The 15,688-nt window shown below is 37.7% G+C and overlaps 1 protein-coding gene across 1 annotated transcript; it reads left to right on the forward strand.

The window, feature by feature from the left end:
- Positions 1-893: 893 nt before the first annotated feature.
- Positions 894-15,280, forward strand: CCDC28A (coiled-coil domain containing 28A). Its single transcript, XM_058735437.1, has 6 exons — positions 894-1,063; positions 2,890-3,089; positions 4,050-4,213; positions 9,524-9,678; positions 11,565-11,587; positions 14,705-15,280. Exons 2-6 carry the CDS (start codon positions 2,932-2,934, stop codon positions 14,757-14,759), a joined length of 555 nt encoding a protein of 184 aa, XP_058591420.1. The 5' UTR covers positions 894-1,063; positions 2,890-2,931; the 3' UTR covers positions 14,760-15,280.
- Positions 15,281-15,688: the final 408 nt, after the last annotated feature.

Genomic DNA, 15,688 nt, shown 5'->3' on the forward strand with positions numbered 1-15,688 from the left:
TCTACTTTGTTCTGCCTCTCTAGCATTGATGTATTTATATCAATCTCTAGATACGGCTTCCTCATTAACAAATTCAGGAGAAATATGTGGTACTATCCATTGCCTCTTCAATCTAAAGATCTACAAACCTAAAACCTCCCTACACGGGAAAGGACATCCAGACGAGGAGGGAATGAAACCTGGATCTCGCCCCTCATTTAGGATAGTTCTGTCCCTCACAATACACAATTCCTTCTCCAGAAGAAATATATATAGTGATAGAACTGTTTTGGTGACGAGAAACGTGCATTTATTAGCTTTTTTGAGTGTCAAAGTCCTCACATCTAAAAAGAGGGCACCACCTACCTCATGGAATTGTAGTGAGGATGGGACATAACGCCTGTACAGGGTCTGAACAGAGTAGTTATTAACAGAAATAGAATCTCATTTAGGGGCTTGGCATGGTGTCATTAAACAGAATCACGGTTTTTCATGGCGCCTTCCAAACTTTACCTTGAGAAGTCTCCGCGAGGTAGTTGATTCAGTTGCTATGACGACACTCCGGTTCCGCCTCCGCTCTTGCTCGAATGGCATGCTGGGAATTGTAGTGCGTGGGAGCCGACGTTGAGCCAGGGGGCGGGACAGCTTCCGCGAAGCGCACTGCGTCTCCCGTGCCTGCTTCCACTGCCAAGCCTATTCCTCAGTGCTTGTGGGCCACAGAACCCAAAATAAAAGTCCAACTATGGGTCTTTGTTTCCACGTCCGCCTAAAATACAGCTGAGAGCAGGACAGTAGAAGCAATGCAGTGCCAAAGGCGGAGACGGGAGCCGTACTGGAGTGGCAGGAAGAGGCGAGGCTCCCGCCGGGATGGGGATTGGGGGGGGCGGGAAAGGGCGGGCGCGGAGGCTCCGCCTCCTTGCGTCACTTCCGTAAACAAAGGGAACTGTGGTGGCGCTGGGTCCGGGATGTGACCCCGGCTCTAGCTGCAGCAGTAGCGTCGGAGGCTGCAGCTGCGGCGGTGGCTTCGGAGACTCCGGAGTCTTTGCAGGTTGAGGAAGAGGATTCCGATCCTCTCCTTCCTCAGGTATGAAGTGGAACCAAAGGCGCTTCCGCATTGTCCCCTTTAGGCCCCTTCCACCACCCACTCTATCCACCGCTCAATTCTGGGAGGTGAAGGGTCACCATGTTGGCTGATTGGGGAAGGAGAATAAGGTGAAGTCAAGAGGGACTCCTAGTCCTTCTTGAAGGCTGTGGGTTCCTGGCACTCAGTGAGTGAGTAACTGCGAAGGCCCTCTTCTGTAAATGGTTCCTTGCTGCTTGTTGTACCGGTGGCTTGCCTTCCAAAAGCGGATACATTTCCAGTCCTGGCCCCTCAGAATATCATAGTTTAGACCACTGTTGGTTTATTTGAATTGCTTTACTACCTTTACTTTTTCCTGTATCACCAAATGGTCTATTAGCATCATTAAATTCGAAGGTTCATGTGTTTATGTGTATCACACGTTTAAACAGATGCTTGTCTCTTTGGAGAACTGATGCCCCATTGTCTCTCTTCAGCTGTTTATTAAAATTCCATTTAATTTGTGTTCATGTCGAAACAACCCCAAAGTGTCTGTTGTGTTACTGAAAATTCTTCTTAAAGGAAAAATTGTTAGCCAAGATTTGAATGGATTTACACTTGGTATCTGGGATTAGAGACTGATCATTAGAACCTTTCCTTTAAAACTTTTGCTTCTTTGGAGGTATTATATATAAATCCAGTTGTGATTGTGTAGGGTCAGCCTGAGCCAACTGAGCTGAAATGGTTTAAATTCCGGTGCTGGTGGTACTGAGTTTAGACAATGGCAAAAAAAAAATCTGTTTTAGTTAAAATTTTTAAGTAATTATTTTAAGAGTGACATCCATGGATTTGAATCTTTTTGAGTGGCCGTAGCATGATTACATTCAACACCATGTACACAAAAAGCTTAATAGTGCTAAAGCACTTTGCAATCTGATGAGGTAAATAGCCATGTAAATTTCTCATCTCATGATATAGGAAGCAATATATTTAAGAACAATTTAATAGTATGCATAAGTAAAAATGTAGAAGGATATTTTTCGATGGATGGCTGTAAGGAAGATAAAGGTAGTTAATACATGAAATAAGGGGAAATTATTGGATAAACAGAAGACCTTACACATACTCTGTATGGAAGGGCCAGCTAGAACTTCATAGTGTAACTTTTCTGATACTAGCAAAACTAAACAAACATATACAGTTTCATGTATCATTGGAAATAGGTAAAGAAAGTATATTCAGAATAGTCATGGAACGAGTTTAATTTTATAGAACTTCACTCAATCGAAGAACCAGAATCAGTATTATCCCTAGGCAGACACTGAGTTTGTGCTTGGTAGTTGCTATAAGGTTTCTAGTCATTAGTTAAAATGCAAATACCCCCTGTCAATTATACGTCTGTTATTCTTCAAAGAATAAATTTTAGCAGGGAGATCTAAAGACCACCTAGAGCTTGAGTCAGGCTGGGAATATCTATCACATGGCTATTTTGTTTCTTTTTTGATGCATTCTTTCCCTTCTATCATGTAGGCTCTTTGAGAACAGGGACTTTGTCTTGTTCACTATCATTTTCCCAATATCCAGAATAGTGCCTGGCAAGTGGAAAAGAGTAAATATTTGTGGATGCATGAATACAGAAAATAATGGAAAACATTTTTGTCTACCAGTCCATTTTGCTTAGAGCTTCTGTGTACATAGCACCGTAGATTAAACTTAAGGGATCCTTATTTTAACTTTATCTAATGAGCTCTGAAATCCTCAATCTCTTTAAGCCTATGAAGTGGGTCTTTAAAACCCTTTCACTTTCACATATTCTGGCATATGTGTATAATTTTGCTGTATTTCCTTAGGTCATAAGAAGCTGGCCGTGGTGCAATAAGGAACTTAAAACAATGGAAGAGCGGAAACTGAAGAGGCGGAGTCCTAAGTCTTTTAGTGCCCACTCTACTCAGGCTGTTAATGCCAAAAAAAATGCCATTCCAGTTAGTAAAAGCACAGGGTTTTCAAATCCTGCATCACAGTCAACTTCCCAGCGACCAAAGTTAAAAAGGTGAATTCATTTCTTTCAGATTATCACAGCAAAACGCTGCCAACGTAAATACTAAATCTAGTAATTCTTATAACACTTGTTTTTCTCTTGGCTTAACTTTTAAAACAGTGGCAGCATCTATTATATGTGATTTAGAAAAAATCTGTGAAGGGTATAGTGTGTAGGGTATTAGCACATGCAAAATGAATGACTGGTTTGAAGACCCTTACTTTGTCTCATATTAAACAGGACAGAGTGTGAAAAGTCATAGACAAAGTTGATGCACTAGCCAGAAGAGGGAAAAAAATACATTTTTTTTTTTAAATTAAGCTGAGTGTGTTTTCATAGTTTTCATATATATATATATGAAATATATATATATATATATATATTTTTTTTTTTTAAGTTTATTTGAGAGAGAGTGAGATGGCAAGCAGGGGAGGGGCAGAGAGAGAGGGAGGGAAAGAGTATCCCAAGCAGGCTCCACACCATCAGTGGAGAGCCCGATGTGGGGCTTGAACCTATGAACTGTGAGATCATGACTTGAGCCAAAACCAAGAGTCGGACACTTAACGAGCTGAGCCACCCAGGTGCCCCATGGTAGGTTTTATCTTTTTTAAAAGGGTGGTTTTATTATTTTCATAGAAATGATTTATATTTATTGTAAAAATTCAAACACAGGAAAAGTTCAAAGAAGAAATTTAAAACACTAAAATCCCGGGGCGCCTGGGTGGCTCAGTCAGTTAAGCATCCGACTTCGGCTCAGGTCACGATCTTGTGGTTTGCAAGTTTGAACCCCACATCGGGCTCTCTGCTGTCAGCGCAGAGCCCACTTCGGATCCTCTGTCCCCCTCTCTCTGCCCCTCACCTGCTTGTGCTCTCTTTCTCTCTCTCAAAAATAAATAAACATTTACAAAAACATTATAAAAAAATAATAAAGGTAACTATATGCAATTAATGTTTTCATTGTGCTATCTGCAGAGTGATGAAAGAAAAGACCAGACCTCAGGGAGGAGAAGGAAAAGGCACACAGCCGGCTCCCATTCAGCACTCCTTCCTCACCGATGTCTCAGACGTTCAGGAGATGGAGAGGGGGCTTCTCAGCCTTTTGAATGATTTCCACTCCGGAAAACTTCAAGCATTCGGCAAGCCATAGATCTTTCTCTGTTTTTCTTTTCCAGATGCTCGCGTCCTATTTTCTGCATTTATTTTGTCATTCCTTTATTTTTTTTTTATTTTTTCATATTTATTTAATTTGAGAGAGAGAGAGCACACATGTGCAGGGGAGGGGCAGAGAGAAAGAGAGAGAGAGAGAGAAAGAATCCTAAGCAGGCTCCTGATGGTGCAGAGCTCACTGCAGGGCTTGATCCCATAAACCGTGAGATCATGACCTGAGTTGAAATCAAGAGTCAGATGCTCAATTGAGTGAACCACCCAGGTGCTCCTATTTTGCCATTTCTTTCAAAAATATCATTTTCTTTTATTAAAAAAAAAAAAAGAATCTATCGGCATAAAATGCAACCATCTAGATTTCGTTTGTCATGAATATATAATTTGTCATCTAAAATTTCATGAAAAAGTTTTTGTAAGAAAGGAGGGTTAGTAAAAATGTTGAAGTAGGATTGCTATTATGCAATAACTATCCTGAAAGTAACAAATAAAAGGAACATTCTTCATCAGTTAAATATTTTAGACTTAGTATTTTAGTTTGGGAAAGCCTCAAGGTCATTTTTCTTCACCCTTTTAAGCCTAAACTTATTTCTTGCCTACCATCCCTGATTTTAAATTTAAAAGAATCTGGTGTTTTTGTTCAATCATGAAGCTATAAGAACAGTTAACTGAGTGTTCCTTTAGAAACTCCAGGTAGGTGGGGTGCCTGGGTGGCTCAGTCAGGTGAGCATCCGACTCTGGCTTAGGTCATGATCTTGCGATTTCATGGGTTCAAGCCCTGTATCGGGCTCTGTGCTGACAGCTCAGGGCCTGGAGCCTGCTTCGGATTCTCTGTCCCCCTCTCTCTCTGCCCTTTCTCATGCTCTGTCTCTCTCTCTGTCTCTCAAAAACAAACATTAAAAAAACAAAACAAAACAATCTCTGAGTAGGTATTTTTGTATATGAGTTGTCAAAGTTTTTATGTTCAGCTTGCAACTTACCTTATAACCCTTCTCTGATAAAATTATATCCCTGTATTTTTTAAAGCAATTTGAAAATTATTGAATGCACACGTACAGAATTTCACATGAATGCATAAATGTCATCAACATACATACTGGTTTTTTGAAGTGCTATCCTTTCCTCCCGTACCTCTTTATTCCTTGGTTTATTTTTTTTCTTTCTTTTTTAATTAATTAATTTACATTGTAGTTAACATATAGTGTAGTATTGGTTTCAGGAATAGAATTTAGTGATTCATCCCCTACATAGAATGCCCAGTGCTCATCCCAATAAGTGCCCTCTTTAATGCCCGTCACTCATTTAGCCCACCACCCCCAACACCCCTCCGGCAACCTTCAGTTTATTCTCTGTATTTAAGAGTCTCTTATGGTTTGCCTCCCCCTCTGTTTTTATTTTTCCTCTATGTTCATCTGCTTTGTTTCTTAAATTCCACATATGAGTGCAATCATATATTTGTCTTTCTCTGACTTATTTCACTTAGCATAATACCCTCCAGTTCCATGCACATTGTTGCAGATGGCAAGATTTCATTCTTTTTGAGCACAGAGTAATATTCCATTGTGTATATATACCACATCTTTTTTATCCATTCATCGGTCAATGGACATTTGGGCTCTTTCCATAATTTGGCTGTTGTTGATAGTGCCGCTACAAACATCTGGGTGCATGTACCCCTTCGAATCAGCATCTTTGTCCTTTGGATAAATACCTAGTAGTGTAATTGCTGGGTCGTAGGGTAGTTCTATTTTTAATTTTTTGAGGAACCTTCATACTGTTTTCCAGAGTGTCTGCACCAGTTTGCATTCCCACCAGCGGTGCAAAAGTGTCCCTTTGCATCCTTGGCAACATCTGTTGCTTCCTGAGTTGTCAAGTTTAGCTGTTCTGACAGGTGTGAGGTGGTATCTCATCGTGGAGTTCCTTGGCTTCTTATCCCCTCCCTGACCACACCCTCTCTTGGCTCCACCTCCCCCCACTCCAACTAGATAACCACGTTAAGAACCAGGTGTATATCTTTTCATATTTTTCTCTAGGTTATGGCACAAATATATATATAAACATACACAAAGATTTTAGTTTTCATTGTTTTATACAAATTGTATCTTATATGTACTTGTCCCCCTCTTGCTTTCCTCACTAAAGAATATCTAATGAAAATCCCTCCTGGTCACCTGGTATAGCTCTAATTTATTCTTTTTTTAACTTTTCTTTTCTTTTTTTTTTTTTTAATTAAGTAGGCTCTGTGCCCAGTGTGGAGCCCAGCGTAGGGCCTGAACTCACGACCTGAGCTGAGATTAATCAAGACCTGAGCTGAGATTAAGAGTTGGACGCTTAACCAACTAAATCACCCAGGCACCCCTAATTCATTCTTTTTTTCCAATGGCTACATAATATTCCAAGTTGTGAATATACCGCAGTTTATTCAACCATTTCTCTGTTGAAGGGCATTTACTTTGTTTCCATTTTTGAGCCCCTAAACATAACGGTGTAGTGAACATCTCTTTACATACATATGTATGTCAGTGCTTTTATTTCTTTGGGATGGATTACCATGAGTGGGATTGGTGGGTCCAAGCAGTAATTCTGATTTTAGTACAGGTATCCAGATTGCCTTCCAAAAAAGCTATTGTCCTTCTAGTTTTCATCCACAGTTTATGAAAGAACTCTTTTCTCTGAATCCAACCAGAAATAGGTATTACTAGCCTTTTAATTTTGCCAGACTGTTGGTATGAGGTGATACTTCTTTTATTACTGTTGAGTTTGTACATGTTAAGAAGTCGAATTGCTCTTTTCAGGACCTTTACCCAGTTTTCTGTTTGGTTATTTATCCTTTTGTTGGTGGTGGTGTTGCCAATTGCTAAGAGCCCTTTGTATATTTTGGATACTAACCACTCCAACTGCTGTATTTTGGCTTTTTTGTTTTTGTTTTTTTTTTAACCAAATTTAGTATGTTTGTGGACTTTATGGTATATTTAACCTTGTAAAAGTTTTGAATACTGAAATATGTTTTATCTTTTCTTATAGTTTCTGGGTTTCCAGTCTTGGTTAGACTATTAATTTGAAAAGAAGACATGAAAAACATTTATTTCACAGAGATATTTTATTATATCTCTACCTCCTTGCTTTACCTTGACCCAGTTTAGATGGTATCTTTAGAACACTTTCACTTTCCCTTCTCTCTTCTCTCCCATACCTGAGATTTAATCTTTGAATCACTTCTTTGCTTTCTTGCCAACACCCTTTCTGCCCTCCCCTTTTTAAAAAAATTTTTTTAATGTTTATTTATTTTTGAAAGACAGGAACAGAGCATGAGTGGGGGAGGGGCAGAGAGAGAGGGAGACACAGAATCTGAAGCAGGCTCCAGGCTCCGAGCTGTCAGCACAGAGTCTGACATGGGGCTCGAACTCACGAACCGTGAGATCATGACCTGAGCCAAAGTTGGATGCTTAACCAACTGAGCCACCCAGGCGACCCTCTGCCCCTACTCTTATGTAGCTTGTTTTCTTGGATTGAAGTCACTCTCTGTTATTTGTCAGTTTGCTATCTAGAAGTATTGTAGATACAAGGTGTATTGCCCGTTGAATTCTTTCTTAATAGGTAATTTTTTTTCTGTCTCGATGTTTGAAAGTTTTTTTTTTTCCTTATGTTTTTTCATCAATTTTGCCTGGGAATCAGTGAGCCCTTCATATCTACCAACTCATTTTCATCTGAAGGCACATTATTTCTGTTGTTAATTTATTTTTCCATCTGTTCCTTTTTATCCTTTTGGAGCTTCTATTGTTCTCATGTTAGATCACCTGGATTCCTTGTGATTTCTACTTTATAGATTTATATTGTCCTCCTCCCTACTTTTCTCTCTCTCTTTTTCTATATATATGTTATATATTGATACATTTATATGTATGCCAGTATACACACACATACACACACACACAAACACACACGCCTTTCTCTCTTGAGGTATTTCTCCCACTCGATCTTCCAGGTTACTAATTGTTAGAAAACATCATTAAAATAGAGGAAATATGAGATATTTTCTATAAAGAAAGGATGATTTTTAAAGACCTGTAACTAGCTTCAAAATTATTAGTCAACATAATTTAATGTTGTCAATCTATGAAGATGATACAAATCTAGCCTGGGGAAATTATAATATAATTTACATAAATTCATACTGATTCAAGATATATACTTCAGCTTTAGCTGAACTACAGTATACTTTTGAGAAAACCAAGGTGTTTTAGAAAAAATTTTTAGTATCAGAGGCTTTTTTTTGTAGAGGCTATACTTAAACTATATGAAAATATGTAATATTACTGTATATATTTTAGTTGCCCTGAGCAGGTAATGCCACCTCAGAGAACTCTACTCAGTAAGTAACGTAAGACCTGTCCTTTAGCAATTAAGTTGTCTTGCACTTACATTAGAGCATACGACTGAAAATACTACATTCTGTTTCTCATGCTTCATAAAATTCTTCATGTTTCATAAATATTTTCATCTATATTTCTTTTTTCAAAGTTTATTTATTTTTGATGGGGGGAGGGAGGGACACAGAGAGAAGGGGAGAGAGAGAATCCCAAGCAGGCTCTGCACTGTCAGAGTGGAACCCGACGCACAGCTTGAACTCACCAACTGTGAGATCATGACCTGAGCCAAAATCAAGAGTCAGATGCTTAACCGACTGAGCCACCCAGGTGTTCCTCATTTATATTTATTAAAGTAATAATTGGTGGCAAAATGAGTCATGGTTGAAGTTCTTACAGGACGTTCAAGTTCACTCATTATAATAGGACATTGGGTCAGATTGAACATGATTAGATGATGCTATTGCTTCTAGAAATGATGTTACTATTGAAAAAAGAATTTTCTTTACCTAAGGGATGATTTGGGTTTTGGGGTTTTTGTTTTGCTTTGTTGTTTTAAATTTTTAAAAGATTTTATTTTCAAGCAATCTCCACACCCACTGTGGGGCTCATACTCACAACCTCAAGACCAAGAGTCGCAGGCTCCACAGACCAGACACCCTGATGATTTTGTTTTTTTAAAGAAAATCTTTCCAATCCGATTTTCTTAGTACCCACAGTCATTTCTTAGATTATTGCTTTCCTGGTCAGAAATTCGATTTGTGTATTATACACAGAAAATAGGCAGTCATTAACACTGTAATTTACAACAGAACGAAAACTAAGTTCTTGTGAGTACCTTGAATTTACAAGTTTTTCCTCAAGGCAGTTAGTTTGAACTGTCCTAATCTTTATTAATGTTCTGGGATGTTCCCCCAGGAAATGAATGTTCCATTGAACAGATGGAACATGTTCGGGGAATGCAGGAGAAATTAGCTCGTTTGAATTTGGAGCTCTATGGGGAGTTAGAGGAACTTCCTGAGGATAAGAGAAAAACAGCCAGTGACTCCAATCTGGACAGGCTTCTGTCTGATGTGAGTATAATTCTTTTATATACTATAATTCTTTTATATAAACTTATAAAAGGATTTGTATATATTTCTTCATTCTTTCTTTAATCAAAAATTTTTATTGAAAGAAAGTGCATTGTTTTAGTCGTGTTGAAGTATACCGTTTAGTGGTTTTCAGTGTGTTCACAGTGTTTTGCAGACATCCCCACTGTTTAATTCCAGAACATTTTTATCACCCCAAAAAAGAAACCCTGTACCTCTCAATTCTCCCTCCTCTTCATCCCTTAGTGGCCTCTAATCTCCTCTCTGTCTGTACAGATTTGCCTATTCTGGATATTTCATATAAAGAGAATCACACAATATGTGGCTTTTTATGTCTGGGTTCTTTCACTTAGTGTAGTATTTTCAAGTTTCATACATGTCGTGTCCTACTCTTTTTTAGGGAAACATATTTCAAAGAAATTGTCACATTTATATCTAAGCATACATTTTGAGAATGCTGGGAAATCTAGAAGTGAAAGATTCACTTCTGTACATATATGATACGATCTTAATGTATAAGGCGGTCCTGACATGATTAAATACGTTTTGTGCTATTTACTCAGGTAGGTGTGGTTACTTATGTTATATACAGAACTATGTGTATGTTTCAGATCCTTTAGTGCATTGCTCTGTGTATTAGCTTGCTAAAGCTGCCATGACAGAGTGCCTTAGACTGGGTACACCTGGAATTTATTTCTCACAGCTCTGGAGGCCCAGAGTTAGTGAGCAAGGTGTTGGCAGGGACAATTTCTTCTGAGGCCCCTCTCCTTGGCTTGTAGATGACTGCCTTCATCTTTCCATGGCATTTTCCTTTTATGAGTGGGTGCCTATGTCCAAATTTCCCCTTCTTTTAAAGACACTAGTCCTTATTGACCTCATCTTAACTTCCTACCTCTTTGTAAGACCCTGTCTCCAAATACACTCACATTCTGAGGTATTGGGGGTTAGAACTAAAATGTACATCTTTTGGGAGGACGTAATTCTGTGTGTAACTATTATGATTCTTACACCGAGAGGTATTAATTAAATTGGCTTCTTTAAACCTTTTTTGGAGTAAAAATAAAGAAAAATTGAATTCAGTGTTCTTCAGTTTTGGAATAGTTTACATATTTACTAATGACAAAAAAGGATTAATTCTGTTGCTTTTCTTTATCCTTTGAGTAAGTAAATGTGAGAGAAATTGTATGCCTATACTTTTAAAGTTTCAAGCCTGTGTGTTTTATTTCACACCGACTATGTTTAGCCTCGCAAGTATTTCCTTTTACCGGGTCCTCTTAAGAAATTGAAGCTTAATTTGCATTACATTTAGGAAAGTGACTGTGGAGTAGTGAGAAGACCAAATTTGAAACCAGAAAGCCTTTGTTTAGTCTGGGGTTTGCATTTCAGTTATATCTGTGTAACTTTGTCAATGTAGTTAACATTTCTGTAACTTTGATTTTTCCCTCTGTAAAACAGGTGTGATTAACTCTACCACATACTGAAAACTGAATGATATGTGAAGTCTTTTTGTAATCCACAAAGATTTTTAAGATTTTGATCGTGAAAATGGCAACTTTTTAAAAAAACTATTAGAGATGATTATAATTGTTCATGGTTTTAAGAATCCTTATAGAACTCTAGTTTTCCTTATCTGGTTTAATTCTCTTCTCATATTTGTGTTTAATAAATGCTAAAGCTACTTTATAATTATTTTGCATAAGTGAATTTCCCAAGCTGGAAATTTTTGGGAAGTTTTTTTCGATATTTTATTTTTTCATTTAGAGAAAGCTTAAATGAAAACCAGCTTACTTTAAAATGTGTAAACAATTATCTACTTAAGATATTTTTCCCATAAAAATTGAAATTAAATTTGTTTCTTTGTGTTACAGTTAGAAGAATTGAATTCTTCCATGTATCCTTTTGCCTAATATCAACAGTGAAAAGTTTACAAATTATAACTTCTGGTGAATACCTCAATCAATGAACAAAGACACCCATGATGATTTACTGGGGCCATTTCTCTTCTCCTTGGGTTTCCAAATGGAATTTTTAGTTGTTTTGTATGCTACAATTTTGTTTGTTTCTCATTTGTTCTGCTTTGCTTTGTACTGTTTTTGGATTTTTAAGACAAATTTTTAAAAATCAACCAAGGGAATTGAGGGTTGGGTTAGTTGCCGTAGAAATTATCTCGAATCTTAGATTCTTAAGTTAAATAGCAGTTGGATATGCAGACATAATATGCCATGCTTAGTTTCCTGTCATTACATAGAATACTTCAGATGCATATACAAGGTGTATTATAGGAGGAGCTTAAAAGAAATCACCAAGGCGTGTGTAAAATATTCAGGTTTTGACATTACAATTTGGAGCAATTATTTCAGGAACTTTTCAAAACGTATTTTTGGACATAGTCCTAGGCACAACGTGAGATAAAGAACAATGAGAAATGATCCTGCCTATAAAATAATTTGAGAGGTATGACATCCTTCTGAACTAAATAATGAGATACCAAAAAGGATACTGGTTGTAGGGTCAACACATTTGATTTTTGAAATTTGGTTTTGATAATTTTGCTAATTAACCTTGGGTAAATTGTTTAACATCTCAGAGTGTCCTCTGTAATATGGGTTAATTGCTGCATATAATGATGGAGCAATTATCTAGTTTTTCTAAACTAATATATATATATATATATATATATATATATATATATATATATATATATATTTATATATACATAAATTACTATTATTGTTGTAACAGGTACTGTTACTACTTGCTAAACTATACAGTAACAATGAAGAAAGAAGTATATGCAGATCCAGTGATAACGATTAATAGTTAATCTTAATTGAGTACTTACTAATTGCCAAGTATTTTATGAAGGGCCTTACCTGCATTTTCTCATTTGGTCCTACCCTTATAAGTAGGTGGTGTTATACTTCCCATTTTACAGATGAAGAAAATAAGGTTTTTGAGAAGCCACATAAACTGGGGAAACATTAATGTAACATATCCTTGCCAAGAAAGACTTGAACATGGGGATAAGATATGAGTTAATTAGGGGGCTTCTCTTAGTAGTAGTGCCTGATGCTTTTTTCTTTTCTTTATACTCATTTTGAGCTTCATATTCTATGCTTTGTACTCTTTCTATGCTTGTGACATGTCAGTATCTCCTATCCTCTTATCTGAGTTTTTGTTAAACATTTAGACTCATTTATCTCACCACTTTGCCTGATTCAACCACCACAGTTAAACAAGGCAACATGACGGAACACAAGAGCATGGGCTCTAGGTTGTTTGGTTTCAGATCTTGGGAAGCAAGTGTGTAGCTTTGAGGCAAATGTAGTTTCCTCATTTGCAATAAATGTTCTCTCTATATTCATACTTTCCTCCTAATTTCCTTCTCTGTCATCAGTAGCCTCTGTTATTTTCAGTCTCCAAAGATTATTTAAATCCCTTCTATGGTTAGACCAGACATTGCTACTCGGTCGTGGCACTATCTGCCATTGAGCCAGGACATTGACATGAAATGATTTGCCACTTCTTGATTACATTTAGTTGTCAGGCATCATCAGTTCTGCCTTTTATTTCTCCTTCATCCCCTACCCTCATCCCTTTACTCCATAACCTTTCAAATTTCTGTTCCAGCTCTGGAGATGCACTGTCCAATATGGCAGCCACTAGCCACGTAGCTACTGAGCACACAAAACGTGGCTAATATGGATTGAAATGTGCTAAAAGTATAATTTTTACACCTGATTTCAAAGATTTAGTATGAAAAAAATAATGTAAAATGTCTCAATATTTTTTATGATTGCATGCTGAAATGATAGCTTTTTTATATATTGGTGTGAATAAAATATATTTTAAAAATTATACCTGTGGCTTGCATTATATTTCTTTTGGACAGTGCTGCTGTATTAGAGAATGACACTAAATAAATTAGTCTTCTTAAAAACATCACTGTCTTCTTGCCATTCCTATTTCAGACCAAGTTTTTTACCATGTTAGACTTTTTAACAGCTCTCAATAATATAATCACAGCCTACGTATCCTGTTATATTTTTCATTCCCACTAAGCTGGTTCTCTGGCGTCTAAGAACACATCATTTTCATGCTCACCGTAATGCCTTTGTTCAGGTTGTGCTTTCTACCTAGCGCTGCTCTGGCCTCCCCCCTTTCCCCTATCGAGTAACACCGAAGCTGACCACTCTCATAAAGCATTTTATTTATACCTCCAGCTAGCATTCTGCCTTATTTCACTATCTGTTGATTTTTATATGTGTTAAATTTCAGCCCTCCAACTGGATGGCAATGGCTCTGATGACAGCACTCATGTCTGTATATTTTTGCAACCTCTGCCATACGTGTATTGCTAGCATTTAGTTGTTCTCAGCGTATTCACAGCATTGTTGGAATTGGGTCTTGAAGAGATAGGTAGCAGGTGGATCATATGGATGGATGAAAGAACAAGATGAAAGCCAATGATGATAAGAAGGGAGGGGGGTAACCTCTGCAAGAATTCCATCCTAATTCTAATCTTGAAGAATAATTCAGGATTATAGGGAAAGTTTTAGAGCTATGATGATTTGATTTTTGACTTTTACAAAGAAATTGTTTTCCCAAGGATGATAAAGTGGTGTTGTTCTCTCCAATGATTTTTGTTTAATCCAGTAAGTTTTCATATTTGCCTCTCATCGGTTCCTTACCATGAAAATAATTCTTGCCGCGTGAAAATAATCCTGTGCTGTATTAGAATCTGAAACATAGTCTTGATTTAGTGCCTTTTTTTTAAGTCTTCAAATTCTGGATATAGTATAATTACTTCACTACGTTTAAAAATTGTCTTACCACATCCAGGTTTCTCACAGTGACATAGACACTTCCCTTTAAACATATTTCCTTTATTTCAATACCTCTCTCCCTTAGCTCCTGAGTGTAATTCCCCGAAATTTATTTTTTTTAATTCCCCGAAGTTTAAAAGAAGTGCTCATTATAAAATGAAAATCTTAACTGATGAATTCAGACAAAAACTACATCTGGCGGACGCACAAGACGTCCCGAATACGTCCACCAGCTAAAAGGACATGCAGTTGCTTTCTTGCGGTTTGAAGAAAAACAGCATTCTTTAATTTTGCAGCTGAATCCAGTAGCAGAATCATCTTCCACAACAAGGAATAAAGTAATCAAAGTACCAGTGCAATGATTGTTCTCACTGCTGCTTTTAGTAAAGTTGCCTTGCTGTCGTTCGCCATAACTGGAGCCTAGGCCTGGTTGAAGGCTTAATCAGGAACTGTGATGCAGAGGCTGTGCTGCTATGCTTTCTGTTGTTGCCTTATGGGGGTTATACTTGAAACGCTTTGTGCAAAATGTTATTAATAGGGCTGAAGGTTCATCCTTTCTGAGCTCACCAGACTTACTCATTCCCGTGTTGATTCGAAGTTGATGATGCACAGGCTTTTGGGGGCAGCCCCGCCCCGCTTCAGTTTACGTTAGACAATCAGTACACACACGGGTTTGTTTTCCAGGGGCCAGTGCCAACAAAATGTTAAATGAGTACTTGTGAAATTTGCTATTTTTAATAAAGTGATTGTTTAAATTAGTCGTTATTGCCTTATTTTGAAGGAACAAGAGTTCAATCCTCAAAAGTAAACTGCGTTTATAAAATTCGAGGTGCCTGGGTGGCTCAGTCGGTTAAGCATCCGACTTCGGCTCAGGTCACCATCTCACAGTTCGTGTGTTCGAGCCCTGTGTCGGGCTCAGTGCTGACAGCTCAGAGCCTGGAGCCTGTTTCGGATTCTGTGTCTCCCTCTCTCTCTGCCCCTCCCCTGCTCGTGCTCTGATTCTGTCTCTTAGAAATAAACATTACAATTTTTTAAAAAAATAATAAATAACTTCAAGGTTATGTAATTCTCTTCCAGATTTTGCACCTTGTGCACATTTCAGTATTGGTGTCAGTCATGAAAAGAGCACAGGCTTTAAAGTTAGACCTTGGTAGGGGCGCCTGGGT

The sequence above is a fragment of the Neofelis nebulosa genome, chromosome 6 (assembly GCF_028018385.1).
Source record: "Neofelis nebulosa isolate mNeoNeb1 chromosome 6, mNeoNeb1.pri, whole genome shotgun sequence".
Lineage (NCBI taxonomy): Eukaryota > Metazoa > Chordata > Mammalia > Carnivora > Felidae > Neofelis > Neofelis nebulosa.

Coding starts and splice junctions, on each gene's coding strand:
- CCDC28A (XM_058735437.1), top strand. CDS start 2,932: ATGGAAGAGCGGAAACTGAAGAGGCGGAGTCCTAAGTCTTTTAGTGCC. Junction 9,679..11,564: donor TGGACAGGCTTCTGTCTGAT/GTGAGTATAATT, acceptor TTTGTGTTACAG/TTAGAAGAATTGAATTCTTC. Junction 11,588..14,704: donor GAAGAATTGAATTCTTCCAT/GTATCCTTTTGC, acceptor TGATGAATTCAG/ACAAAAACTACATCTGGCGG.